General features: G+C 35.6%; 1 protein-coding gene across 3 annotated transcripts in view; it reads left to right on the forward strand.

Annotated features, from left to right (window-relative positions):
• Nucleotides 1-15,852, forward strand: part of LOC150085405 (uncharacterized) — a 209,930-nt gene that overhangs the window by 104,206 nt on the left and 89,872 nt on the right. For all 3 annotated transcript variants that reach the window (XM_090374032.1, XM_090374033.1, XM_090374034.1), the window contains 2 exons: nucleotides 5,822-5,930; nucleotides 9,293-9,345. In XM_090374032.1, the coding sequence (XP_090230158.1) occupies nucleotides 5,822-5,930; nucleotides 9,293-9,345 (162 nt within the window). The remainder of the gene's footprint in view (nucleotides 1-5,821; nucleotides 5,931-9,292; nucleotides 9,346-15,852) is intronic.

The raw sequence follows: 15,852 nt of genomic DNA on the forward strand, positions 1-15,852 counted from the left end.
AATGTCCTTTACTTGAGTTTGCTGCCTAATCCATGTGTTTCTCTTCTTATCTAACAGTCTGATTCCCAATATAATTCGTTCCATTCTTCGCTGTGTAGTTCTTAGCTTCTCTTCCATTCTTTTGGTGAGTGCCCAAGTTTCACTTCCATAAGTCATGGTGGGGAGTATACATTGATTCATTATTTTACGTTTCAGACAAACTGGGATATTGCTCTTCAGTATGTGGCTATATTTCCTGAATGCTATCCATCCAAAATTTATTCTTCTCTTGACTTCCAGCCATTTATCATTATTACAGCTAATAACTTGTCCCAGATAAGTATATGACTCCACCTTTTCAATTACTGCTCCTTCAATCATTATTTCCCTTTCCGTGGCATACTTGTTCATCATTACTTTTGTTTTAGCCATATTCATCTTTAGTCCAAAATCCTTACTAACTGTGCATAACTGATTAAGATTTTCCTCTAATTCTTTGGGATCGTGGCTTATGACCACGATGTCATCTGCAAATCGTAAATGGTTTAGGTACTCTCCGTTCACATTGACTCCTTTCTGCGACCAGTCTAATCTTCTGAAAGCTTCCTCAAGGGCAGCAGTAAACAGCTTCGGAGATATTGTGTCTCCTTGTCGAACTCCTTTCTCGATTTTAAATTTGCTACTGTCTTTGTCTAGTCTAATAAAGGATGTAGCACTCTCATATATTTTCTTCAAAATCATAATATATGGACTATCTATGCCTTGTCTTTCCAGTGCCTGAAACATTGCCTTATGCTGTATGGAGTCAAATGCCTTTTCATAATCCACAAATGCCAGGCATAATGGTGTTTTATATTCATTTGCTTTCTCCATTAGCTGTGATATTACGTGAAGGTGATCCATAGTTGAGAATCCTGTCCTAAAGCCAGCTTGCTCTTTCGGTTGATTCTCATCAAGTATTCTTTCTAATCTGTTAGTAATGACCCTTGTGAACAACTTGTAGATATGGGATAACAAGCTAATTGGTCTATAATTTCCAATTTCTGATTTATCTCCTTTCTTATGCAGCAAAACTATGATTGCATTATTCCACTGCTTAGGCATCACACCTTTTCTAATGCACTTTGTGAAGAGCCTTGCCAGTTTTTGTGTTATGTCTATTCCTCCCAATTTTAACAACTCTACAGTAACTTCATCTTCCCCCGGGGCTTTCCGATTCTTCATTTTCTTCAATGCATGTTCTACCTCATCAGGAAGAATATCGGGTATGTCATATGTGTTGCTACTTTGCAATCCATGTTCCCCATTGCCGGTATCATTCCCTCGCTCCTTGTATAATTCTCTATAGTAGTCTTCTGCTATTTGAATTATGCCTTCTCTGCTGTTTATAAGTACACCATCGCTATTCTTCAGTTTCAGTATCATTTGTCTTTCTGTATTACTGCTCATGGCTGCTGATTTAAATCCTTTGTCAGTGTTTTTCTTGCTTTTCATTTGTCGTCTTTGGTTCATCATGACAAGTGTTTCTTGACTAATTTTTTCTTCTTTGGATTTCTGTTTCCCTATAGGTTTCTTGGGCTTTATCACTTTCAGAAAGTTGTAATATTCCTCGTCGATATCTTGGTCCTGAGCAGTCTGCAGAAGCTCAAACTTGTTCTTAAGTTCCAGTACATACTGCTTTTTCTCCTCCTCTGTTATTTCAAAGACCTTTGTATTATTTACTCGAGTCAGTTTTTTCCTTTCCTTTCCTACATCTATATCAAGTGTACATCTTACCATTCTGTGATCACTTCCAACATTTACCTTATTCAGGACGGTAACATCATTCACAATATATCTTCTGTTAGTGAGGATGAAGTCGATTTCATTAGTTGTTAATCCATTTGGACTCTTCCATGTCCACTTTCTGTTCACCCTTTTCTTGAAAAAAGTGTTCATTACTGACAGTCCTTGAGATTCTGCAAATTCCACAAGTCTTTCACCTCTTTTATTTCTTTCACCAATTCCAAAATTTCCTATAGTTCCTCTTTCTGCGCTGTTTTGCCTTTTTCCAACCTTGGCATTGAAGTCCCCCATAATAATAGTGTAGTGGGTTTTCTGCTCATCTAGAAGACTCTCAATTTAAGTGTACATTTCTTCAACCTCTTCATCATCATGGCTCGATGTTGGTGCATAAATCATTATAATCTTTAGCTTGTACCTCTTAGAAATCTTGAGTATTAGTCTTGACACCCTTGGTGATGTACTTTTGAATTCCAAAATGTTGTTTTTTAAATCTTTATGGACCAGAAACCCAACTCCACCTTCACTCCTTTCACTGTTTCCATTGGTGTACAGCAGATCTCCACTTGATAGACTTATAAGTGACTCATTTCTTCTTCTTGTTTCAGCCAAACCGATGATATTCCAATTCACATTTTCTAATTCCTTTTCCAGCTCTAATATCCTGTCTTCACCGATGAGTGATCGTACGTTATAACAGGCCAAGTTCAATTTCCGTGTATGGCAGCCTGGTCGTACCCAGAGATTCTTAACACCCTCTGCTTCCACTCTGATCCTCTCGCTGCCGTAAGAAGGAGAGTGAAAGCTGCTGGGGACTGAGGGCCAATTGTATTGTTGTGCTCTCATTGCTGGAGGGGTTGGTCTTTTCCTCTTCACGCTGACCAGGCGTCTTGAAGAGAACCACTCTACACGTTCGTTGCCACCTAAGTGACGTAACAGGGCTTACCATCGAGAAGGTGTGCATGAGTGGATTTTAGGGAGGCAGGCCAACCGGACTTCTCCTAAATCTTCTGTAATAGAGAGATATTGGATCCATCAGTGTTTTAGGCTGTCTGATAACACACAGGATACCTGTTCCCCTCTAAGCCCCTAATCCAGTTATATAGGAGGCAGCAAAGGAAGTAAAAAAACCCTTAGCCATGATTATGAGACATGCTTGGATTCAGGGGAGGTCCCCACAGACTGGATATGTGCAAATATATCTCCAATTCACAAAGGTGATCAAAGCATGAGTAATTACAGACTTGTTAGTTTAACTTCTGTTCCAATGAAAATAATGGAGTCACTGGTTAAAGAAGTATTGCAAGATCATCTAAACAAGACTGCAGCTATAGTTCAGACAGTATGTGTTTGTTAATGGGGAAGTCTTGTCTGACCAATTTCATTGGATACTGCAATGTGGTCACAAAGAAACTGGATGGAAAAAATTATTTTGGTATCATATACAGTGGATTCCGGTTATTTGGGCCACCGGTTAACTGGGGCAGCCGTTTATTTGGGGCAAATCTTAAAAAACAGAAACCAATCGAGAAAATAGCCAGGGTTTACTTGCTTAATTGGGACAAGATGCCGTTTAATCGGGGCAGGAGACCACAGCACTGGAGATTACCCTACGATTGTCTCCGACCGTACCACGTAGTTCGGTCGGATTTCTGGAGGTCACAACCATAAAACAATAAAAACAATTAGCGGTCACCTGTTTATTGGGCTTTTGTGTTAGTGAAATCTGTCATAAACTGATAGTAAACTCGATCTTATTGAATTTGCGATAATACCGACAGCTGGAATTCTGTGGGTTATGGTAAAATGTGTTTACACTTCCATGAAATCTTCAATCATATAAAAAAATAATTTTCATAATCTTCTCTTCATTCCTATTTTTAAAGCTTCGTAATTTGTTACTCCGTTCTCACTTGCGCGTATCGTGTTACTTGCAATTTGTGTGTGCGGTGTTCTTTGTTATTGATTGCTTATCTTTTTACTGTTTTAAATTTTAACCCCCACCCACAAATGACAGTGAACAGAAATGTCAACTAGTTTAGTTAGTGCGTACATATTACAGTACGTATTAATTCTTCCGATTATATCATATATTCTTCTGAATTTCACATATCATTTAATTTTTTAATTGGTAAGGTAATAAAGGGTAAATTTGTGCTTAATCTTTACTTTTATAGCATGTGGATAATATTCCTCCTATTTTTGCTAATTAGAATCGCTGTTTAGTAGAATTAAAATTCAATTCACAAACGTGATCACAATGACTGGCGCTTATTATACATCGTATAGTGAACGGTACTTTACAATGGTGACTCCATCGTAACGTGATTTGATTGAACAGTGAACCAATTGTAAAGGGGGGGGGGAGTACATTGTATTTTTAACTTTTACGAGAAACTTCGGATAATTGGGGCAGCCGCTTAATCGGGCCAAAATGCACTAGTCCCGATGTGTCCCAATTAACCGGAATGGACTGTACTTGGATTTCAGATAAGCTTTTGATTCTGTTATACTTGGAAGGCTGCTGTACAAATTGGAGTGGTAGGGCATTAAGGGCAAGTTGCTACAGTTGATACAAAGGGATGGTTGAGTGGGAGACAACAGATAGTGGTATTCAATGGATACTGCTCTTCATGGACTAATGTTATTAGTGTTCGATGTTGGGCTCATTATTGTTATGTGTATTTATCAATGATATTGATGAAGGTATATCAGGCTTCATGTCCAAGTTTGCAGACGATGCAAAGGTTGGTAGAATGACAGTAAGGACGGTACGCTACTGCAACAGTATCTAGAAAAGTTGAGCAGATGGGCTGAGAGGTGGCAACTGAAGTTTAACATTGACAAATGCAAAGTACTGTATAAGGGTAGCAGTAACCCCAGAGTAACATACAACTGTGCAGTACTATACTCAGAATAGTGGAGAATGAAAAAGACCCTTGGGTAATTGTGCAGTCAGATACGACACTTTCTGAACAGTGCAGTCAGGCTGCAAGAGTAGCTCATGGGGTCTTGTCAGTGATATATAGGAATTTTGCTAGCAGGGATAAGGAGGTGATTATATTCTTGTATAAGGGAATGGTCAGGCCACACCTTGAATACTGCATACAGGTCTGGTGGCCTCATTTTAGGAAAAATGTTGAGCCACAAGAGCAAGTACAGAGTAGGGCACTGAGATTCATGAGGGGAACAAGGGATTGCTCTTACCAAGAAAGATTTAATTTCTGCCAATTGCGGTGTCTGAAGACTTAGGCACCTTCGAGGTGATCTGATTGAGGTGTATAAGGCCTTGAATGGTTTGAGAAAGCTCAATGGTGATTGGATTCTTCCTCTTGCTCATATTACTCACCCAAGGGGGCATAAATTCAAATTGAGGAAAGACAGTTGTAGAATAGATGTGCAGAAATTTTCCTCTAACCAGTGGGTAGTTGAGGAAGAACTGGACAAACGTTTGGAGCAAATTGCTGGGTGAAATGGTAAATTTTTTTTTTTTTTTTTTTGGTTGATGCTGTATAAGCTTGCTTTCTTTCTTTCTTTTCATATGCCTCTTCTAATGCTAATGCCTTAAAATATTTTGCACATACTGTATTTTGATTGCACTTAGCTAGCGGCAGATTTACCAGATTTTTTTTTTTTTTTTTTTTGGCTAGGGGCCCTCTTTTCTCAATAAATGAGGAAAAAAAAATGAAATGAATGAATGCACTTAGCTAGCAGATAAGGCAAAGTTATCTCAGCAGCCAAATAGTGTCATTTTGTTGTGTCTTTCAAAATCTCTTATAATAAGGAAAGCAGTATAGTGTAAATACAAATAATTTGAATCCTTGTATTTATTGGTTCCTTGGCTTCGTATTGTTTTTGATTTTTCCCCCTATTATATTTTCTATTTTAGAATTATTAGTGTAATAAATAATACTATAAGTGTTGCAATATTCAGTAAAGTTATTTGCTTTAAGTGAACTTCATTTCTGAAAGTCACTTCTGTGTAGATCAAAAATGAAACAATCAGAAATACAATTATGAAGTTTTAAAATATGTTAAAATCATTCTTGTTACCACCAAGGTGAAGGAAACTGATCAACTAGGAATGCCATGTGAATTTACTGATCAAGATTTCCAATCAAATCCTGATGCTGCATTGGTGGATGAAGAATTTAGGTCTGCATCTGAAGGTAAAGATTTGTTTTGTGAAGAGATATTCACTATACTAAAACTATTTCTTTCATTGCTCAATTTGCCTTTCATTCTTTGCAACATAGCTACAGAGGTCTCCTGCAAAATTCTGTAGTGCATTAGGTATCTGTATTGACTCTTTCATGGGTATGCATGCTACTTGAGACTCCTCCGTGGGCAGGAGCAGCAGTGTGTAGCACATGCTTCTTGATTAGACCGGGGTTCGAGCCCGTGAGCCACCAAATATGGAGGATGCGGAAAGGTAAGGGAATGACCACCGCATATCCCCGGAGCAATATGCCCTTAGTTGCTAATGCTCCTAAAAATCAAATAACAACAACAGCATGCTACTTGAAGTGAGTTTTCTTAAGGGATTTGGAAATTGTAAATGTTGAAAAACTGTGTACATAAATGCTTTTAACTATTATTTTTTAATTATTTTGATTTTATAGCCAAATGTTTAATGGGCTTGAGAAATTAGAGCAGGATTACTATCAAAAGTAAAATAAAAAAATTGATTTTTGCTTAAATTTTAATCTTCTAAAATGAAATTTTTAAGAAAAGAAAACTGACTAAATAATAATAGGTTTTCTTAAATTTGAAATTCCATATCAGTAATATTTTTGCACATACTTGGTACTTCTCCAAAACTTGCATACTTTTTATCCATTTCATAAAATTTGAATTTATTAAGGGTTCGGCTTACTCTTATAAGTATTTCTTCAACTTAAAGTTGATCAGTTAAGTTTTGCAAGCACTTAAGGAGAAATTTTTAAATATGCTAACCGCACGATACATAACATGGAAATTTGCTTCATTTAATGGTGATCCAAAAAAAATTTAATTAATTTTGGGAGAATTTTTTTTCTTTTGCAAGGAAAAAAATGGCTTCGGTGCTTCAAATATTTTTAGTTCTCAAATCAGTCCCGTGATATTAATTTAACCAGTTGAGTTTTTCAGTGTGTTTATAGTGTGTTATATGTTAAATCTTCTAAAGAACAAATTTCTCAAAATTACAAAGTTTGGACTGGTAATAAAAATAACATTGCATCTTTGACTAAGATAAATGGAGATTACAAGCCATTTTTTCCCACCGCACAATGCAGTTTCTGTCCACTTGGAATTTCACCTTTTAACTTAAAGCATGGTTCTTTGTACCAGTGAATGGTATAATAGGTGCACACTGTGCATCACTAAGACTGCTTATAGATTGAAGAGAAGAAAGGGAAATCTATGATATTATATCATTATTTTCTTAGAATCAGTTCTTAGTGAACTTGCATGCATAAGTGATTTTTCCCATGCTAGAAGTCCGAATGCCTGTTATAAAAATTTATTTGGTAGATCTAGTTTGAGATTGAAAATGAATTCATGCAAATGGAGATAAAAATTTGTTGTTGGGTAAATCATTGTTTAAAATTTATTTTGGATGACCAGGATATTTATGCCTCCCAAAAAAGAAACTTACAGGATTAACCCTGAAAAACCATTGAAGTCTGGTCACCCTAGTATATAATAATTAATGTATAATTAATGTTTTTAAAAATTTATTAACAGTTTTTTTCTTATTGAGAAATTTTTAAAGTGTTTATATTTCATATTTGATATAACACTTTATTTGAAACAAAATAGAAAAAAATATTTTCTATAAAGTTTTTATTTCTATAAAAGCTATTCAGTGTTATTTTTTATTGTTAAAAATGTATTCCTGTCATACCATAACATTTTTTTTTTTAAATGAAACTTTTAGGCATCATATGTAAGAAACCATAATGGTCTGTGAGAGCAAGACTGCATCAATCTTCTAACTGAATAAAAATTGCACTATGTTAGTTAAGGTTTAAATAACAACTAATGCTGACATAACAGGGCTAAGAGAAACTTTGCATCATGAGTTTCACTGTAGTATGTATAATGTATTTAGGAAGAATAGGCAAGGTGGTGATGGGGGGATTGTTACGCTTCTTATCAAAAGCTTCCAGATTACAACAAAATCTTTCATAGCATTCATTGTGAGGAGGAGCAGTATGAAATCAGCAACATTGAAATTATCTGCTTCCAATACAATTCATCTCAGATATGAGGAAGATTGTTTATTAGATAAACTTGAGTCTTGGCCTTCTGCGTAAGACTCCTGGAGTTGATGGTATATGCCCAGTAATTTAGAGGGGTGGCAGAAAGAGGATGCATTGATCCATTAATCAATAAACTGTTAATAAATATACATAAGGTTAATTATGAGGACATCAGTGGACTTGAGAGAGATTCCTTTGGATTGGAGAAGGTGCAAGTTTAATCACCAGTACAATAAAGGCTGCTCTGAGAAACAAGTAACTACAGACTAGTCAATCTGACTTCATTGGTAGAGAAATTTGGAGGCAATGATCAAGACTGTAATATGGCAGCATATAAATATAAATGATGTTCTGAAGGAAAAAAAGCATGTTTTGTAATGGGAAAATTATATTCAGCTAACCTGATTAGCTATATTGAGAGTTGAATCATGAACTCTATGTGGAAAATAATTTCAGCATTGTTTATTTGAACTTTAGGAAAGCATTTGATGTAGTCCAGCACGAAAGATTACTTTGTAAGCTGGAATATGTTAGGATCACAGTATGTTCTGCAAGACAAAAGGCAGGGAGTGGTGATTAATTGTTACTCTTTAGTTTGGGCTAGGGTTAGAAGTGGGGAGAGGAATGCAAAATCAGGAGAGTGATTTAATGATCAATGCTAAGCAGTAATCCTTCAGATCAGCTTGGCACTTCCGTAGCCAGGTGGGCAGGAACAGAAGTGTGTAGCACACGCTTTTCGATTAGACCGGGGTTCGAGCCCTTGACCACCAAATACGGAGGATACGGAAAGCTCAGGGAATGACCACCGCATATCCCTGGAGCAATATGGCCTTAGTTGCTAATAACAAATAACCAAATCAGAGCAGCTTAGGTCAGCTTCGAGGATGGTCAGAAAAGTATAGCTATGTTTCATTGCAAGGTTTGTTGATATTGCCAGCCTTATGAATTCCATGGAGCATATATGAAATCCTAACTGGTGATAAACAGCATATGGGCATCCTGTTTACAGGACTCAGTGTCTCACTTCACTGAAACTGCCATAAAAAACTTGCATTCTAAAATATTAAGATTTATATTTTCAGGTACATATACATACTTGGTGTGTTCAAGCATTGCATAGATATGTTATCTACATACTTAAGAGGAGGACTACATTTATATTTAGATTTAATACAAATAAGAAGTTAGCTTTAAAATATTTTAAAATTTGGTTTTATTAGTATAATAATTGGGTTACAGAATGGAAAGAGAAAACTTTGACTTATATTTTAATGTATTCATTCCAGTTTTCAAGGATCCAAGTGCATTTGAGTTTCTCCAAAAAGCTGGGAACAATAAGGTAAGAATCTGCACATTTTCGTATTCTGTATTGAATACATTACAATTTTATGTTAGAATTCCTCTTGTGATTGCCAGTTTTTTTTTTTTTTGTTTTTTTTTAACCAATACTGATGGATTCCTGTATTATGTAGTACTATGAAATGGACTGAGAAGTAAAAAAAAAAAAAAAGGTATAGGATTTGTAATTCTGTAGTTTGCAATTTTTAGGACAGACATGAGAAGAAAGTTTGTTTGCAAGTTTGAAATTTAAACTTGAATGGATATTGGCCAGTTGACACATTTGCTTGGGCTGGTTTGGAAGAAAGAGGTGGGATTGCTTTTACCAATTTTAATAAGGCAATTGCTCCAGAGCAGCAAGCCAGTAGAATTAGTAATAATTCTACTGGCTTTAAAATTAGTAATAATTGAAGCAGGGAACTGATAAGTTTGACAGACTTTTTGCTTTTATTAAATATACATAAGAATAGTCTTTCCAAGGGGAGAAGACTGCTAGTTCACCTAAGAATTATTTGACAGCTAGATATTATCAGGTTTAAAAGTGAAGAAAGCACAGGAGCTGATAGTATATATTTGGTTATATCAAAAGAAGTGGCTAAGGATGTTGCTAAACCCTTATCTATGAAAATGAAGGCATATTCCTAGGTCCAGAAGATTGGAGATATGCAGATAATTGGAGATTGGAGATATGTAAGCAAATGTGTCAACTGGCCAATATCCATTCAAGTTTAAATTTCAAACTTGCCAATACACAGAAGGTTCTAAGTGTGATCTGGGTACTACTCCTGTAAGTGTGACTTCTGTGTCAGAAAAAATTATGGAATTTGTGATTAAAATGTAGTACTATAAGAGTCACACCATGGTTTGTTAAGGTCTTCACAATGTGGTTTTGTGAAGATGTCTTCCGGTCTTGTCCCCTCACAAAACCTTACCAGTCTGATAAAGTGTCCTGAGGTAGTCACAAAAGAACTGGATTCAAGGGAAAACTTTCATATACAGTGAAACTTTCCTTAATGTATCTCTCTCTCTCCCTGCCCAGCTATATATATATACATATGATTAGCCTGTTAATTCGGCATTAATTCAGATTTAATTCTACTTAATGATTTTTTTTTATAGGTTCTTAACATTCTTTCTCTCTTTCTCTTCAACTAGGCTCAGCATTTTGTGATTAATAACTTCTCCATCTATTTTTATTTTATTTTACTTTCCTTTCATTTGTGACTCATATGTATGGGACGCCTTCTGTTGTGGACACTGTCTTGGGTCCCACCCAAGAAGTATTAGAAATTACATGTTAGATGACCTCTCCAAAATGGACACTCTGATATGGACATGGATACTTTAATAGGTGTCCTTTTGGTATTTTCAACTCTCTAGACAAGACAATTTCAAGGGTAATTGACACATTGAAGGCAAGTGAGGGTTAAGGTCATTACATTAAGTCTAATTTAATTAGACTTGTGATGACTCACAAAGCAGATGACATAATATTTTGTTAATATGCTCACTACTAATGGTAGGGAATGTTTACAAACTTATTTGGGATGTCCAGTGCAGTTGCACTTTTTGTGCATCACTTAGCAAGGCAAAATTGCCAAACTGAGAAATGCTGTTTTCAGATGTAATAATAAAATAAAGAGAAATAGTACTGTAGCAAGTCTGTATACAGGATTTAGTTTGTACCTAAAAAAAAACAAAAAAAAACCCAACTCTAACAACAGACTGAATAATTGTGAGCAGTAGCCCATGAAGATTTTCCACGTTGACAAATACAGGGTATTTGACAAATCTCCTTTACAAAACTGAAACATTATTTTGTAAATAGGATACATGACATAAATCTGAAACCACTTTCAGGTCATAGGAATACCTTAGAGTTTTTATTCACCAATTGAAAAGTGCACTCTATAGTAGATGGCAGCACAATTGTGAAACCGTAATCATGGCAGAATTTACCAATCCCTAGAAGGTGCAGTGCTTACTTTGGTTCAACAAGCTCCAGTCTGCCACTGTTATGCATAAATTTCAAACACAGTTTAAAAAGGAAGCCACTGAGTAGACCTAATTATGTAATATTATGGAAAATTCATAAAGGAGTCCTGTTTGTGCAGTCGTCTTGGCAGAGGTGGTGACTGAATAGAAGTTGGTGGAGTTCAGAGGAGTTGGTTGGAAGTTTTATGCAAAACTTTGTGACATCATTATCATCTGAAGATGGAACTATACAAGTTACAGCTTGTACAGAAGCTGCTAATCAAAGAGAATGAAGAGAAATGGAATTTTATTGGTAAATTTCCCCATGATTATGGTTTTTCAGTTATGCTGCAATTTACTGTATTTACCAATTGGTGAATAAAAACTTGAAAATATCATCTATCACTTGGAAGTGATTTCAGCTTTGTATCATGTTAACTCAGTAACATTTTAGTTTTGTAAAGGTTTGTGGACACCATTTACATGCAATATTCTTGTATATATTTAATAAAAACACTACGTGATACCTGGCATTACTTTCATAACTGCTCTAGTGACAGCGGTGTCCTGCTTTTTGACTGAGAGATGATAATTTTCCCTGTGCCATTACATACCACTTTCATTTGGCAGTGAGAAATGGTGGTCTTTTAACTAGATACATAAAAAGTTTGAGTGTGCAGATTTTCTCTGAAAATACTGGTCAAAATGTTCCTAGGCATTATGTTGATTGTGTGTTAATTTTGTAAGAAATGAAATTTCTTGCTGCTTGTGGCAAGTCTGTATGCAAAAAGAAATTCAATGCTGAAATTTAAAAAAAGGAGGGATTTGTCCCATTTGGGGAAGGGTGTCCTATGGCATAAAAAAATTGTGTGAGCAAAATGGACTAATGGATGAATAGGAACGAAAACTAGTAAGTTGTCTAATTGTCCTTAATGGAAATGAAATGCTTCAAACAAAGCCATTTATATTCATTTTAATAAAAATTGTTTGCTTTACTAAAAGTTTTGTTTATTAAAAGTTAATTAACTGAAACATGTACAATTAAAAAAAAAAAACTGAGTAAGTAACCAATTACAGTGTCCACTTTAAAAAAGTTTCACTGTAATTTACTTAGATTTTAGAATGGCTTTTTTTTTTTTTTTTACAGCCACTTATTCATAATACCTTTGTATAAGTGATTGTAATAAATTGGGGAAATGTGACATTTCTCTAGCAGATAAAGAGATAGTCAACTGGTAGAAGACATGAATTTTAAATGGGCACTGCTTTGAGCTGACCTGTGTTTTGAGCATGGGATTCCCCCCCCTGTCCCACCTCCATGGTTTGTTGCTATGGTCCTTTTTGGTGTTTCCAGTTTTCATTAACGATATTGGTGTTACAGTATTCATTTAGCCAAGCCATGCAAGGAAGCAAACTTATTCTGCATCAGCTGGGGGGGAAAAAAACAAACCAAAATTGATCAAAAGTAACTATACTGTTCCACCTTGATCTTTGACAGACTCAACTTAATCCATTAATCAACAACATGCTGCTTGAACGTAAACTTTGCAATCTAGTCTTCTATTGCTTCCCAAAATTTTATATAGTAACAACTTTAAAGGACTCTTGGCATAAGGCCTATGCTAAATCTGATTGTCCATTAAACTTGAAAGAAATATGTATAGTCCTTGAAATTGCTAGAATATTACAAAAAAGTGCTGCAATATTCAATACAAAATGTTAAACATTTTAATACTGTATATTGCTAAATTTGTGTAGAGTAGGAGTTTGAAATATTTCCATGTTGTGTAGTCACTGACTGAAGTTTAGAGTCTGAATAGTTCTTAAATAATTGGCGCCTCCATGGGCAGGAGCAGCAGTGCGTAACACGCGCTTCTTAATTAGACCGGGGTTTGAGCCCATGAGCCACCAAATATGGAGGATGCGGAAAGGTCAAGGAATGACCACTGCATATCCCCGGAGCAATATGGCCTTAGTTGCTAATGCTCCTAAAAACCAAATAACAACAACAGTTCTTGAATACCACACTGGAAGTTTAGATGACCCCTCCCCACGATTATCTGATACTATACCGATAAATGAAAGCAAGGGAGAGCCTCCTCATTAGTTGTGAGTAAAATTTGCTTTGCTGTTAATTAAAATATTTTAAAGTAAATACCATCTGAGGTAGCTAAGTTACTGGATCCTGTACAGACAAAAAACTTGGTTTAGTGAATACTGTTCATTATTTCCAAAGTCTATTAAGTAATTTAGTTCATATGCTAGCACAAATTCATTCATTTAATTTTACCATCCATTCATTTTATTTATTCGTTTAAAGGCCTTAAACACTTTGATCAGATAATCCTTAAGGGATCTATCTTCAGACTCTGCAGTTGACATTTAAGACATTCTGTATAGTGACAATCCTTAGCACTCTAGTTTCTGTTCTTTGGGCCCTCACTAGAAATTCTGTTTTTTTTTTTTAATACAGTCTCCAGGCCAGAATACAATATTCCAAATGATCTTGCCATCACTTTATAAAGAGGAATAGTAACATCCTTTTTCCTGTTAACAAAGGTCCTGTAAATCATTGATAGTACATCTTGAGTCTTCCCTGCTTCCTGCCTTCACTGGAAGGAAAATTCTGCTTATATCATAACTCCTAAACTACCATTACTTCCTTACACCTCCAGTCTATAGAATAGTAGCATACTACCATACTGCTACCTTTATCAGACAGGTAATATGGTTTCAAACCAGGATTGTCCACAGAAGATGCTCTAAATAGAGTAATTAGTACTGTACATCAAATACTAGATAAATGTCTGCTAACAATAATCATTGACTTTGAAGGAGTGTTTGAAAATATATGGTGCTGGGGGTTATCCTTAGATGATTCAAGAAGATGAAAACACATGCCAATCTCTATAACCTTATGACCAGCTACCTATCTCACCATATTGTCACTGTTAGGAATAACTTCAAAGGCAGCCCCTTGAGTCTGTCTTGATGACAGACTCAAGGGGCTGCCCACAGGGCTCAATCCTGCCCATTCTTGTGGCATGCTATTCTTGATAAATGGCTGGCACTGTGGAGCTAGATATTTTAGACATGGTGGCCTTCACTGATGATCTGGTGATTCTGCTCAGGGGGAACTCCAAGGCTGAACTGGAAAACAGAGCTCATGCTGTTCTTGTCCAACTACACTGGTAGACAGAAACCCATATGCTAAAGGTTTCCATCACAAAGTCAAAACCATCTGCTTGAAAGAGACTCTAATTCAGAATGGGAGTCAAACAGTTAAACTTAACAACCAAGCAATAGCAGATTTAGAATAATGGCACTACCTGGGATTAATGGTGGATCACAAATTAACCTTTCTGCCTCACATAGTACATCAAGAATAAAATAAAAAAAATTATGTAGGGATGCTCAGCAAGATCACCAGATCCAACTGGAATCTGAAAAGCAGGGCTCTTGCCATTATTTACAGGACAGTTTTCCTGTCCATCATTACTTATAGTTCTTATACTTTACTTATACATCATTACTTATAGTTCAGGAGGGCTATGGCTGTAGTTAGCACTAGAAAGCTAGACATAGTTCAGAGGATAATACTACTTGTAACCACAATAGCTGGCAGGACAGTCTCTACTGCTGCTTTGCAGGTGCTATGCCACTCAACTTAGAAGTACTATATCAAGGATTGGGTTGCTGCATCAGAAAAGGAATTCTAGCCACTGTTTCAGACATGACAGTTGACATAAATAATAATCCAAGAAGGGAAAAGAAACTTATCAAAATTAGAAAAGTACTGGCAACACACATGGCACAACTCGGATAAAAGCCCAACAAAATTTTTTTTCCTGGATGTGATCATAGTAAACTGGAAGAGGATCCTTTGGCTACTCCCTGATTTCTTCATTTCTTTCAATGTAACAGGATGTCACAATTGACATTCTGTGTCTCCCCCATCATACTGTTCTCCTACTAGGTTTCATTTTTTTATTAGTTTAAGTGTAACAGAAAAATATCACTTGTAATTCATTATGACCCAAAGTGAAGAGAAATGTGAAATTGGTCAAGTTATTGTATTTAAACTATTACACTAACAACTGACCAGAGATAACCTAAATTAAAGTAATACCCTAAACTGTATTATCTCTCCTACTTATTGTATCTTATTTCTATTTAATCTATGTATCTAGATCTAATTCAGATATGCCTTCAGCTTATTTTTCCTAAAATCCTGAATAAGTGAATTCATGTGTTGTTTTTTTTTTTTTTTTTTTTACATAGTTATATTAAATAAAAGCCAATAGTTTGAAATTCCCTTAACTAAGCTTACTTAGATTAGTTTGCACATTACTAGAATTTCCTCAACTAACTTAGGCACTCTGAGTTATTTTTTGTTGTTTATATATTACATAGTTACACCTACCATGACGTATAGTACATAAAATAAATTTCCAATCGATTATTTTTACAGTTCTTCTCTAATCTGCGTGTACACACACACACACACACACACACACACACACACACACACACA

Source organism: Mastigoproctus giganteus, chromosome 5 (assembly GCF_048544385.1).
Source record: "Mastigoproctus giganteus isolate SK-2022 chromosome 5, ASM4854438v1, whole genome shotgun sequence".
In the NCBI taxonomy this organism is placed as follows: domain Eukaryota; kingdom Metazoa; phylum Arthropoda; class Arachnida; order Uropygi; family Thelyphonidae; genus Mastigoproctus; species Mastigoproctus giganteus.